General features: G+C 40.9%; 1 protein-coding gene across 2 annotated transcripts in view; it reads left to right on the top strand.

Annotated features, from left to right (window-relative positions):
- PPP1R9A (protein phosphatase 1 regulatory subunit 9A) overlaps positions 1-13,437 on the top strand; it is a 247,016-nt gene that overhangs the window by 201,688 nt on the left and 31,891 nt on the right. For both annotated transcript variants that reach the window (XM_090046991.1, XM_090046990.1), the window contains exons 10-11: positions 751-847; positions 959-1,130. In XM_090046991.1, coding sequence (XP_089903117.1) covers positions 751-847; positions 959-1,130 — 269 coding nt within the window. The remainder of the gene's footprint in view (positions 1-750; positions 848-958; positions 1,131-13,437) is intronic.

The following is a 13,437-nucleotide window of genomic DNA, read 5'->3' as shown; positions in this document are numbered from 1 at the left end:
GCAAGCACAAAGTCATGCATTTAGAATAACACAGTCCCATTCACCAGTACATGCTGGGAACCAACTGGCTAAGCAGCAGCTTGGCAGAAAAGGATCTGGGAGTTATGCTGGACAATAAGCTGAATATGAGCCAACAGTGTGTCCTTGTTGCAAATAGGTCTAAAAGCAGGCTGTGCTGCATTAGTAAAAGTGTTGTCAGCAGATTGAGGGAAGTGATTATTCCCCACTATTTGGCATTGGTGAGGCCACATCTGGAATACTGTGTCCAGTTTGCCTCCGCGCCTACAGAAAGGGTGTAGACAAATTGGAGAGAGTGCAGCAGAGGGCAGTGACTAGATGATCTCCTGAGGCCCCTTCCAACCCTAATTTTTTATGATTCTGTGATTTTAGGTAGGTAAAAATGTCATTATCCAAACTAGAATTTTGCAAGAGCTCCAAAAGAAAACAGCACCTGTTGTGAATGGTGCCATTGGGACCATACATGACCTTAGATTTTCAAAGCAAAGGGGCGAGTAGAAATCCTCATCTAGTGTGATCCTGCATAGCTTCTTTGGGGGATTTGCCTTAAACTCCTAACTCACCTAAGAGATTTTTTTATGGTGCAAGATCTTCTAATTAGCAGGAACTCCCTTTTTACCTCAGGATTATTTTAAGAAAATGAATACAAAGCATACACTATTTCAGTAAATAGAATTTACTATTATAATATGTGATTGTTTTGATCCCAGCAAATGTATTTTTGCCCCTAAGAGAACTTGACTTCATCAAACGTCAGGAAGCTGAACGGAAAAAAATAGAAGATTTGGAGAAAGCGCACCTTGCAGAGGTTCAAGGGTTACAAGCTCGTGTGAGTAATATTTGCTCAAGTGCCTGAAGACTAAGGTAATTCTGTTTGATAATTTGGAAAAAACAGTTTTAGTGATACATTTGTGCTTATAATGGTATATGTTTCTCTTAGATTAGAGACTTGGAAGCTGAAGTTTTCAGGCTACTGAAGCAAAATGGGAGCCAAGTTAACAACAACAACAACATCTTTGAAAGGCAAACATCTTTTGGAGAAGTCTCCAGAGGAGATCCAGTGGAGAACCTAGATGCAAAGCAGGTGTCTTGCCTGGATGGCTTAAGTCAAGGTTTGTTTGAACCAACCCAAAGCACTCTTTAATTTTTATCATGAATTTCATGGTTATGATTTAGGGGTTTACTGTAAATAGTAAATGAATATCATAGTGATCCAGTCATTTTAATAAAATGCTGTATCTAATAGCACATGCTTTGTGGTATTCCATCTAATGGCTGTGCAGAGCACCAAAATAGTTGTAAAATACATATTCAGCAGTGAATGTAAATGACTGCAGCCTGTTAATAAAGCAGAGGTCATGCCTGGTTCATTAAACCTCAAAATAATTTGCAATAGGATGCTATCAATATTTAAGCAGAAGTCATGCCTGATTCATTAAACCTCAAAATAATTTGCAATAGGATGCCTTCAATATTTAAGTTTCATTCAGCATTGTATCAATAAAGTAGGGGAAAATAGCATTTCCTTCTGTGTCTTATGTCCTTAATTATCAACCATCAGTCAACCAAAGAACAATCAGAAGCAAATTTAGCAAAATGAGAAAAGCAACATAAAAATGACCCATTGTAAATGGATCTCTTTTGTGTGTACAAAGAATATCTAATTATTTGTGTGTATTTACAGTGTATGTATATAGGTTAAAATATATCTACCTACAGATAGGTATGTATATATGTGTATATATACACACCTTTATGTGTACATATGTGTTTTGTCTCTGTTCATCTGTGTATATATAAATGGGAAGATATTACATATTGCATGGACATGTCAGAACATCATTTTAGGCATGATAGTGAATCTCAAGTAGTTTGTGATGTCATTGGACTTCACAGGGCTTAACTTACTGTTGTCTTGTTTTGTGCTTTATATATTTGCAGAACACGACAGATTTTAATCGGAAAAAATGTTTTTATTAAAGTCATGTACAAAAATCCACCTTTTCCCTTTTCCCTGTTGTTTGTTTTTCTAATGAAAAATTTACAGTGGATTTTCAGCTACTGAAAAACAGCTCATTGCTTGATGGTTCCTTAATAGAAATGGAGATAACATAGACTATTATCGTACACCTGATTATTGTGCAGTGCTGTAATGCAAATTGTACCAATTAAATGTTTGGTCTAGTGGTTTTCTTCACACTTAAAAACAAGTTTTGGTTTATAGCTAGGGTGACCATATTATTTTTAAGGAAATCCAGGACACTGCCCCCCAAGTCAGTGGTACTGCTGCAGGCAGAGGCACGCAAGGCAGGAGTGCAGAGCTCAGTCCAGCAGGGAGGTGGAGTGTCATGGTGCACCAGGCAGGTGGGTACGCAGGCACAGCTACTGCCCGCACATGCTTGGCCCTGCTCCTGCTGAGCAGTGGCTGGAGAGGGGAAGATGGGGGGGTTTGGGCTGGGCACAGCAACTCCTGCCTGGAGTGGAGACCAGCTGGAATGAGATGGGGCAGGGTGAGATCACCGCTGTGATCTGTTTATGTGTGTGTGTATGTCTGTGTAGGGCATCTCTGTAACTACACATGCCCTAAGGCTGGCACTGTGTGGCAGACAAAGTCATCCCCCCCAATTCTGTTCTTAGTGCCAAGAAAGTGTCCTAACAGACTTGGGACACTCTAAGTCACTCTTGGCACTGAGAAAAGAATTCAGTGGGTGAACTTGTTTGCTGCTCAGTGCTGGCCTTAGGGGCAGAGGATATGTGCAACCACCCAGGGTGCCATGCAGTGTTCAGCTCAGCCTGCCCCCTCCTCCAGCCTCCGCTCAGGAGGAGCTGGGCTGAGCACATGCAGGTGGCAGCAGCAGTGCTCACCCACCTGCCTACCTGGTGCACTATGCTGCTCCACTCGCAGAAGTGTGCACTGCATCTCTGCCTCTGCCTACAGCAGCTGATTCCGGCACTTTTATTTCAATTGTCACCAACTGGCTGGGATGGTAAATTAGAAATAGTCAGATGCAAAAGCATGAAATGAGAGGGGAATGCCTAGGAACTAGTACATCGGAGAAGAATAATAGGAGAATTATAATGAACGACAAATTCTACGAGTAAACAAAGGTAACAGCCCAGTGCCCTATTACTCCGTAGTAACAGAAGTGTCCCAAATGAGGTAATTGCTCTTTTCTCCTGCAAACTGGTAAGGTCTCAGTTAGGACTCAGGCCCACCAAAATCAGTTTGCACATCATATTCGTGTTTGGACTATATGCTTTTATAAAGTATCGGCAACCTGGACATACTTCTGTTTCTTCTGAACTATCTTGCCAGCAGCACCTCTGATGTAATGTAAGGTAAAAGAATGAGCCTGACAGTCTGGAAGGAAGTGGAAATTTCTTTATACTGTCAAAAAGATGTTGTCAAGAACATAAGGGATATCACACTTATTAATTAATAATGACAGAACAAGAAATCAAATGGATTTAACATGCATCATGAGGCATTGAATTCAATGCAAGTAAAAATAATAACTTCACCACTGAAATTAATCAAGTAGTTAAGCAAGCTGTTAGGGAAGGTGGTAGGGGCCCCAGCCCTAGAGACAATTTAAATTAGACATAGCTGCATCATGCATATTTTAAGAATAATTGAATCAATCCTCAGATGGGAGATCAGCAAATAAGAAGGGCTAGAGATCAATAGAGATTGTTTCCAGCCCAAAATAACTGAGTGAACACTTGGGCAGGTCTTGATTTCCCAGGGGCCTTTAAAATCCTAATAACTGCAGTGTAGAAGATTTTGCAAAAAAATTGAGCACCCTCAGGCATCATTGATGCTGAAAGGTGGTTGTGAGCACCTTACCAGACTGAGTGAATTGCATGTTTCATCTCAAATAAAGTAATTTGTGAACTAGGAAACTTACTATACAGGTAAATCCTGATTTTACTAAAGCTGTATCACACATTCTGTAGTCAGTTAAGGTTTTGATATGCACTGCAACCAAAGAACCAGCTGTAAACATGGTTTTAGATATCGCACATCAGGGGTTACCTGTAGTTGTCTCTGGTGGTATTGAGATAAAGGTACTTTCAGATGTTCAGATGGTACCAAAGAAAAATCGGTAGTAATCACCAGGCTTCTGGTTAGATTCTTAGGCCCCAGCAGCTGTAGCTGGTTCCTCCCAGGAAGAAAGTTCTGGCCCAGGTAGAGCCAATTGTAGGTTTGGGGTATCAGATTAAAATAATTTGGGGCAGAAAAAAATGCCTACTTGTATATTTCTACAGTCCCTTGTCTGGAGAGACACTGATTGTGATCACAGGCTATGAGCTCTTTATTATATAAATATTTAATTATATTTAAAGTCTAGTTAAAGCTGTCTGGTGTAGAAAAATGCATTGAATAAAACAATTTTGTCAGACGTACGAATACCTCATTAATATTGATATTTCTAGCAATTGTTTCACATGTGAACACAAACTAAATATTGCTCTATAGACAAATCAATTTGAATGACTATGTTTAACCTAATAAAAAAAGATTGTCCTGCTGAAACCATTCTGCCGTATGGTATGCAGGCCTTGCAGATTTGCTTCCCATAAATCAGCACAGAGCTTGGGTGTGCTTCTTTCTACCATTTATTACTTTGGAATCTCAGAAATTTACAGAAGTACTTATGATGATAAGAAAGTCAGTGTATATCCACCAAACGGCCCCATTACAGAAAATGCATACAGTCAAGTTTTTAGTCGAGCTCTTGACAAAAGTGATTAAGGAGTGGTATGATTTAGAGAAGTCATTTTGTAAAAAAAAAAAAAAAAAAAAGAACATCACCTGAAAAATATTCAGTGTACATTCTGCCTGTGACTGCGTCACAGCTGCTTATGTTTCTGACAAAAAGTGAATGTTTACAACTGTTATTCTACAGAATCAATACAGCTGTGAATGTGGAGCTGAAATCTGTTCTGAGGCAATTGCCATTTCATATCTCAGCATTAATCACATAAGGCTAACATTTTAAAAGTGGTTGCATAAAGGAAAATATCTGATTCCACATATAGGCAACTAAATACAGCTGTGGATGTGGAACTGAAATCTAATCTAAGGCAATTGCCGTCATTGTATCTAAGATTGATTTTCAAAAATGCTGATTATTTATACCCCTGTGAGTTTAGTAAGTATTCTGAAGAGATGAGGTATAGGATTTTAGTAGAAGTGGCTAAGAAACAGATTTTCCATTTTGTAAAAAGTAAGTTCAAAATTTTCTTCTGTTCCAGAACAGAACAAAAGTTTAGATTTCTGATTAAAAACTCTAAAAAATTATTCCTTTTGGCTTGACTCAAAAAGTTTTGCTTTGATTAATTTGAAATATATCATTCCAAGTTCAAGATTTTAAATTCTTTTAGGATAACATGAAAAAAATGAATTGTCCTCTTATGAAAACGTTGAAATGCTTTATGTCAAACTTTTAATGAGCTTTTGCAAAATGTACGTGTTTCCACAAACTTGTTTCACTTTCAGTGAATCAAGATTTTTTTATGAGAAGATACTATGTTGAAAAAATCTTAATCAGTTTGACTTATGCAGCAGTTTTGAAAGGCTGTACCACTTACTTAGGTGCTTGTATGTGGATTTAGATGACTAACTTTCCATACCCTAATTTGATTATAATGGAAAACACAGGAAGAACCTAGTTTGATATTTAGATTCCAAACAGTCTCTTGCAAAATAAAGAAATGAATAAAATGTTGAATAAAATGCTATATTTCTTCACTCAATAAATTCCAAAAACGACTCTCTTAACTATGCTCGAGGGTAACTTGAGAGTCCAAGAAATTTTCTGCTCATAGTAATATTATTCCTGTGTAAGGATTTTAAGAAATTCACTTACATTGTGTCTAGTAACATTTTCATTATCTACTCACCCTATGCACGTTCACAGAAGGAGCTGTAAAGTGGGGAGATCCTGATGATGTCTTTGGTAAGTTTTTTTCTCCTGAGCAGCGTTCTGTAATATGTAGAGTATTATGCAGTCTTTGTGACCGTTACGTGGTGAGCTCCACTCTCTTCTTTTTAGTTCTTACAATGCTTATTCCAAGAGTATGTCACATACACTATGAGTCATTAGCATTAGAGTCCTGTAATGGGGCTGTCCATATGGGATCGGAGTCAAGTTTTTTAGTTCTTTCACAAATGCTTACTCAATCCTCAGCTAGAAACTGTCAGGGACTTATCTTCATCAGAAAATTAGGACATACAGTCTATGTTAAAAGGAACATGTTTAATATTATCTTGGCTGGTAATAGAGCCATAAGTTTAAGAAGGACTAAAGGTATAGAACAGGGGTTTTCAACCTTTTTGGATCAGTGTACTCCTGGTGGCTGGAACCCGGGGGGGCAGGAGTGGGGTGGCACGCGGCTGAATGTGGAATGGTGGCAACCACCATGTGTAAGCTTCCCCCATCCCTTGTATCTGGCCGGGCGGGAAGCACCTATGTGGCAGCAAGGAATGGTGTGTGGCAGCACTCCATCCCCACCTGTGCGTACCCCCTATGACCTTCTCAAATACCCCCAGGGGTGTGCATACCCCTGGTTGACAACCCCTGGCATAGATGGATGTAACAATTGTAGTGATATCAATGGAAACTGATACGTGCTGCTATGCTGCAGATGTTGCATCTGTTTGACTGTAAAGTTACAGGGATAGCAAAACTACTCCAACTTTAACCCTGCTTCATTCAGGGTCAAAGTTAGGATAATTTGGCTAACTTGCATCACTACAGGATCATACAAACCTAACAGATTATAACAGCTATTGTGCGCTCTCAGCTAGTGGCTCTTCTCTAAAATATAAGTTTGTCTTGACACTAACTGACATGATGGGAAAATATAATTTATTTCTGTCAACGTTGTGTGATCAGGCTTAACATCATGTAATTTAATACGATGCCTCAGGATCTAATATTGATAAACTGTCGGTGACTTCAATAGAAGTTGTATCAGAATGAAAGAAAAAATGAGTTAGGACGTCATAATATGGACTATACATTGCCCTTTGTTGTGTGTGAAACTCTCCAAAGTCTTAAGAAGTATGCCTCTGTCAAAGGACATAATTTGTCAAGAAATTAATTACAAAGAAAATCCAAACAGAGCCTGGGTGATGAAATATGTCCATACTAAGAGAAGTACACAGAGGCTTCACATATAAAGGGTTCAGTGTTGTTGTTGACTTCAATCACACTTTCTCCTTATTTCTGCATGACCAGTACCCTAAACTATTTTAATTATAGTGCTCTTTGGGTACTATTTATATATTTTGCAATGCAGTTCACAGAAATAATGGATTTGGGGAGATTTGGAAATGCCATGAGTGCCCTGTGGAGCAACACTGGGAAAACTAAGCAAGTTGTTTTCTTCTGTGTTGATATAAAAATAATTCAAAATTATTCTTAGACCTCCTGCAAGCAAGTCTAATCAAAAGGGCTCTTGGAGCAAACTTTGGCCAGTAGGAGCATGTCTTTGTGAGCTATTTTTTAAGCTTTTTTATAGATTAGAATAGTTCATAAAAGAGGAAATCTATTTAAAAAGAATAAATAAGGCTCTGTGTTTGTGAGGGCTTTCAGGATCATGCTCAGATTGCGTCCGTTTTCATTTCATTTACAAGATGGGAGAATAGTGTAAGTACTATTGTACTTCATGATCCTTCGAACTCTTTGATTGGAAAATGTTAAGAGAGCTTTTTAAATTTGCTTATAAGAGGAGTGGGAACACAAGGAGTGATATAAGTTATTTGGATTAATGTTAATGGGTATTGTGTGTATAAACCTCTCTCGTGAAGAGAATTGAAAGACTTAAGCAATGCAAGTCATTACTATGTGCAGTTGTCCCATTGAACATTTACAATGGGATCACAAGGCAAACAACGAGTATGGTTCTGCTGTGTCCTCTGTATAGTGAGTATATGAATGAAACATGTTTTTCCCCAACAGAAAGCTTCACTGAAAGTTTTTCCTTCACTGAAAAAGTTTTGTCTTCCTGGCAAAATAAATATGCGATGCATCCGTAGCATGATGTTCCATAAAACATCTCATAACTCTGTAGTTGCATGGCATACCCATCATGTTGGTGGGAAAGCCTCTGGAAGGCTGTAGGAGAAAACCTGGTTCTCTTAAGGTCAATGAAAATTTTGCCAGTGACTTCAACAAGGCCAGGATTTTATCTTGTCCCTTGATTAGGAGCTACAGAAGCAGTCCAGCTCTTCATTCTTTCTTTAAGGACCGGCGTGGTTCTGCAGCATGTTTATCTTCTCCGACGCTACCCCTTCTTCCTCCTCCTCTCGCCCCATGAAGTAACCATAATTTCTCCCTTGTCCTGATAAAACAGGGTAGAGAAAAATGAGGAGGTGACAGTCTTCTTTGATATTAGCATTTAACCCACATCTAATAGTTTAAAACTTTGGCATTTTTGCAGGATTACTGCAATGTAACTAATATAAGAAGCATGAAAATCTGTTGAAAAAAAGCTGTGAAGTAATCTACTGTGGGTCAAATACTTAGGTTCTTTCTCAGAGAGTGCTCAAGGTTTAACCAAGAAAACTATCAGCTTGCTAGGAAAATGCCTGAGTTGAAATGTAAGTTAAGTCCCTCAGAATGTTTCCTTATGACATAGGGCTATAGGTTGTAGCCGTGTTGGTCTAAGGACATAGGCAGACAAGGTTCTTTGGGTGAATCTGGTATCTTTTATTAGAGCAACTTAAGTAGTTGGAAAACAATTATTAAGCAAGCTTTCGGGTTCAAAAACCCTTCATCAGGCTGAGGAGGTTTCAGCAGTTGGTGTGTGCTCTTCCTGGATGGAATGAAAAGTAAAGAAGCCAGAGGCTGGGCTGGTCTGCATACAAGACAGGTAGTCAGTGAAAATGTGGATTGAAGAGTCAATGGGTGAGAGACAGGCTGGGGTGGGGAGGGAAGAGAAGGGGGACAAATAGTGGAGAGCTCCCTGGGGAGTCAGATGTCAGGCAGGTTATAATGTGTCATAAATCCAATGTCTATATTTAGTCTATGATTTTTAGTATCCAGGAGGTTGATGAAGTGGAGTTCATAGGCTCATCTCTGGGAAGCATTTTGTAAGTTTCCTTTGAGGATCAGGACTGAGAGGTTGGAGAGAGAGAGTGGTTTTCTCATGAGAAATGTGCCCCCACAGGTCATTGGGTATTCCTGTCTTTGATACATTTCCGGTGTGCATTCATTCTGGTGCGCAGTTGTTGTTTGGTCTCTCCTACATATTTTCCATCAGGGCATTTGGTGCATTGGATGAGGTATATTACATTTCTGGGGGTGCAGCTGTAAGATCCAGGAATACTGATGGCTCTGTTGTGGGGTGTAGTTATTGTGGGGCTGGTGGTGATGTGTTGGCACGTTTTGCATTTCTTGTCATGGCATGGTCTGGATCCACTAAATGTGTTCTGGGTCTGGGGAAGTTTGCTTCTGGTGATGAGGTTAGCGAGGTTCAGTGCTTGTTTGAAGGTTAAGATGGGTGGCTTTGGGAAGATCTTTTTAAGAATAGGGTCTCTTTCTAGTATGGGTTGCAGTTGTTTGAGGATTTTCCGTACCGGTTCCAAGGAGGGGGGATATGTCATAACCAGCGGTGTGCGATTTGTGGGGGCGGTTTTCTGTACTGCAGCAATTCTTCACGTGGTATCCAGGTGGCTCTTTCAAATGTGCAATCTGTCACTCTGGAGGAGTGTCTTTGTTGGGTGAAAGGCTTTTTAAGATTGGTGAGGTGGCAATCCCGGGTGTTCTCTTCAGTGCAAATTCGGTGGTATCTGAGGGCTTGGCTGTATGTTACAGCTCTTTTGGTGTGTTTAGGGTTCTCAGAGCCACCCATCCTAGCCTTCAAACAAGCACCAAACCTCACTAACCTCATCACTAGAAGCAAACTTCCTCAGACCCAGAACACACCAAAAGGATCCAGACCATGCCATGACAAGAAATGCAAAACCTGCCAACACATCACCACCACCCCCACAATAACTACAGCCCACAACAGAGCCATCAGTATTCCTGGATCTTACAGCTGCACCCCCAGAAATGTAATATACCTCATCCAATGCACCAAATGCTCTCTCTCCAATCTCTCAGTCCTGATCCTCAAAGGAAACTTACAAAATGCTTCCCAGAGATGAGCCTATGAACTCCACTTCATCAACCTCCTGGATACTAAAAATCATGGACTAAATATAGACATTGGATTTATGACACATTATAACCTGCCTGACATCTGACTCCCCAGGGAGCTCTCCACTATTTGTCCCCCTTCTCTTCCCTCGCCACCCCAGCCTGTCTCTCACCCATTGACTCTTCAATCCACATTTTCACTGACTACCTGTCTTGTATGCAGACCAGCCCAGCCTCTGGCTTCTTTACTTTTCATTCCATCCAGGAAGAGCACACACCAACTGCTGAAACCTCCTCAGCCTGACGAAGGGTTTTTGAACCTGAAAACTTGCTTAATAATTATTTTCCAACTACTTAAGTTGCTCTAATAAAAGATACCAGATTCACCCAAAGAACCTTGTCTCCTTATGACATACACACTTTCACTCAGTGGGGATAAGAAAACATTTGCTGTTATTTTATGTACTTTTAGTTAACCAATACTTTAATAGCTGAAGGTGCTAAAGTTGCTCAATTACATAGTTTGTTTTTCAAAATAAGGAACAATATGTTATATTTTTTGCACATAAAGTATTTGATTCCCATGTAGAGGGGCACAGCTTGGCCTCTATTGCTCTCTGTTTTTCAGAGGGTACAATAGAAGCCAGTTATTGCCAGCCAGAATTGCTACCTTGTTATTGTATAGCTATACAGGTAACATACATATAATTGCTGCGTTATGAATGCTGCATAATTAGAAAAGTATATTAAACTAGTGATTTCTCATACAGTTCGTGTTTCTAGGTATGGGGGGAGACTTGAAGCCATAAGGAATCTGGTTATTTTCTTGACATGAAGTGGGAAAACACAGTTTGATTGGTTCTTATTGCTGTTTTACAAAATGCATACTCTAGCTGAAATATTCAGGCTTCTTTCAAGTCAGAGGTTAAAAGCTTTCTAGAAATACTGCACTAATGGTAACACCATTTGTTGAAACAGTTGTATATTGGAGTGGACTAATAAACTGTGTTCAAAAGATACTTCTGAGTGTATCACCTTTGCACCCAGGTTTGTGTTTTGTGAAAACATAGTTGTTTCATTGTTCATTCTTTGTGTAATATCACTTCTAATCAAAAAGATCAGAGCAGTATAGGATGGAAGCTAAAAGCTCTGAAAATACAAGCCTTCTGCTGCTTGTTTATCAAATTAGTAAGTTTTATGTCTGGCTGTTATGTGTACATGTGATAGATTAGAAGTAGGTGAGAGAATTAGTTATTTTATTAACTGTATCCCTGTAACCTCTTTAGAAATATTCTTTGAGGTCACTACAGGTGAAAACCACTCCTCGCTGCTCAAATTCTAAGAGTGTTCAAGTTTTGTACAGAGATTGAGACAGGGGTTGAGAGATGGAATTTATTTTAAACCTGCAACCTGCATACAGCCCTTCTTGCTGGTTTTTTTCACTTTGTGGAGTGGAATAATAACCACTAGGTCTACATAAGAGATGACAGATTCAGTTCTCCCCCCTTTCCACTCAAAGCAGCCCCTTTTTGTCAGAATCCACCTCTCTCCATCTGTGTTCATCTAGTCTCCTCACCCAGGAGGCTAAAGTAATGCTTCCAAGGTTCAGACAACCTTTCATGGGCACTCCAAGGTGGGTGAAGTTCATCCTGTTTGCTGTATATTGATGAGACTCCTGTAATGTCTTAAGTACTATATTGCCTACAATTTTTATTTCAGTCCTCCCATGGTTTTCTCATACATTTGTTGTATCTTGCTAACAACTTTCCCAAATCATTTTACTGTGAGAATGGTTAAAATCAGATAAGTGGTAAGGAGTTTGTACTTAGGTGATAATCTACAACTGATTTCTCCAGGGTCATGCTAAACAAAGAAGTTTGGAAAACAGGAAATTTACTAGTGTTGCTGTGTCACCCACCCAAAATAGGATGTTTGTATTGTGGGCAATTAGTAGAGGTGCACCGATACATAGGTCCCATATCATTGGCACCGATAAAAGGAAAATTGACATTATCAGCAATTGCCTTTTTTTGGCTGATAATGTCAGTAAATAATGCATGGCTGATGAGGCCCCCATGGTGAGGGAGGGAGTGAGGCTGGTGCTGGGTCTGGGGCAAGGGCAGGCGCTGCACAGTCGAGGCAGGGTAGGGCGAGGGACAGAACCATGAGCAGCTCGCTCGGAGGACATGGGGATTGTGTGGGGGTGGCTCCTCCTGCTACACGTACCCCGAGAGGGCATGGGGGGGGTGTGCCCCCCAGATCTGTGTACGGGGCAAGGACTGCTGCAGACTGGAGCCCGGGGCAGGCCTGGTTCTTCCCGGCAGTGGGGTTAGACTGGGGCTGCTCTCAGGGCAGGTGACAACAGTGCTATGGGGGGGCAGCTAAAGCCACTCCGAAATTTGCAGTAGCTTCCCTCCCAGCACCACTGCTGCTCAACCCAAGCATAGCCCTGGCCCAGCCCCCTCACCAAGAAGAACCCGGTGCTTCCCCCAGCCCACAGCAGCATCCTATTCTCACCCTGTGGATGACTTTGGGGGGCACACCTCTCAGGGTATGTGCAGCAGCAGGAGCCACCCGCTCCTTCCCCAAACCCCCAGACAAACCATGGCTCTGTCCTGCACCCTGCCCTGCCCCAGCTGTGCAGCACCTGCCCCAGTGCCAGCCCCACTCCCTCCCTCACCCTGGGGGCCTCAGTCTGCCTCCCACCTTACCTCTTCCCTCCCCCCTCGCTCCTTCCCCCACAGCAGACTTACCAGCCAGGTGTTGCTGTCCAAGCTGCCAGGCCTCGTATCTGCAATCGGATCAGTATTGACTAATATGGCTTGTTAAAATTTGCAATCAGTATCAGCCCAAAAAATCTCTATCAGTGCACCCCTAGCAATTAGCATCCTCTCTGTGTTGTGGACTCCATTGGCTTCTGCTTTTAGTAAGCTTCTAATATTGGGAAAACAGTTGAAAATGACAGGGAAACATCCAGGGAGGGGTTATCAGTTCTTAAAAGGCAACAGGAAGAAGACAACATCTGAGGCTGGTGGGGAACAACTGGAAAGATGCTTTTGTTCAGAAGGGGTGGAACAGATAATGAATATGTCGTGATCAAGGATCCAGCTTTTCTGTTCGTCATGGAATAATATGGTAAAACGCAGATTTTCTCTTAAGGAAAAAAGCGTGGATTTTTCTCCTTTTAAGGAGAAAAATGCAAATTTTCAGCTTTTAAAGAGAAATCCATGGGAAAGCTCCCTGCAGGTAAGTCGGGGATGGAGCA

The sequence above is a fragment of the Crocodylus siamensis genome, chromosome 5, assembly GCF_052110815.1.
Source record: "Crocodylus siamensis isolate JL-2025a chromosome 5, ASM5211081v1, whole genome shotgun sequence".
NCBI lineage: Eukaryota > Metazoa > Chordata > Crocodylia > Crocodylidae > Crocodylus > Crocodylus siamensis.
The sequence above is the reverse complement of the archived record's forward strand: the minus strand, read 5'-3'. Positions and strand labels throughout refer to the sequence as shown.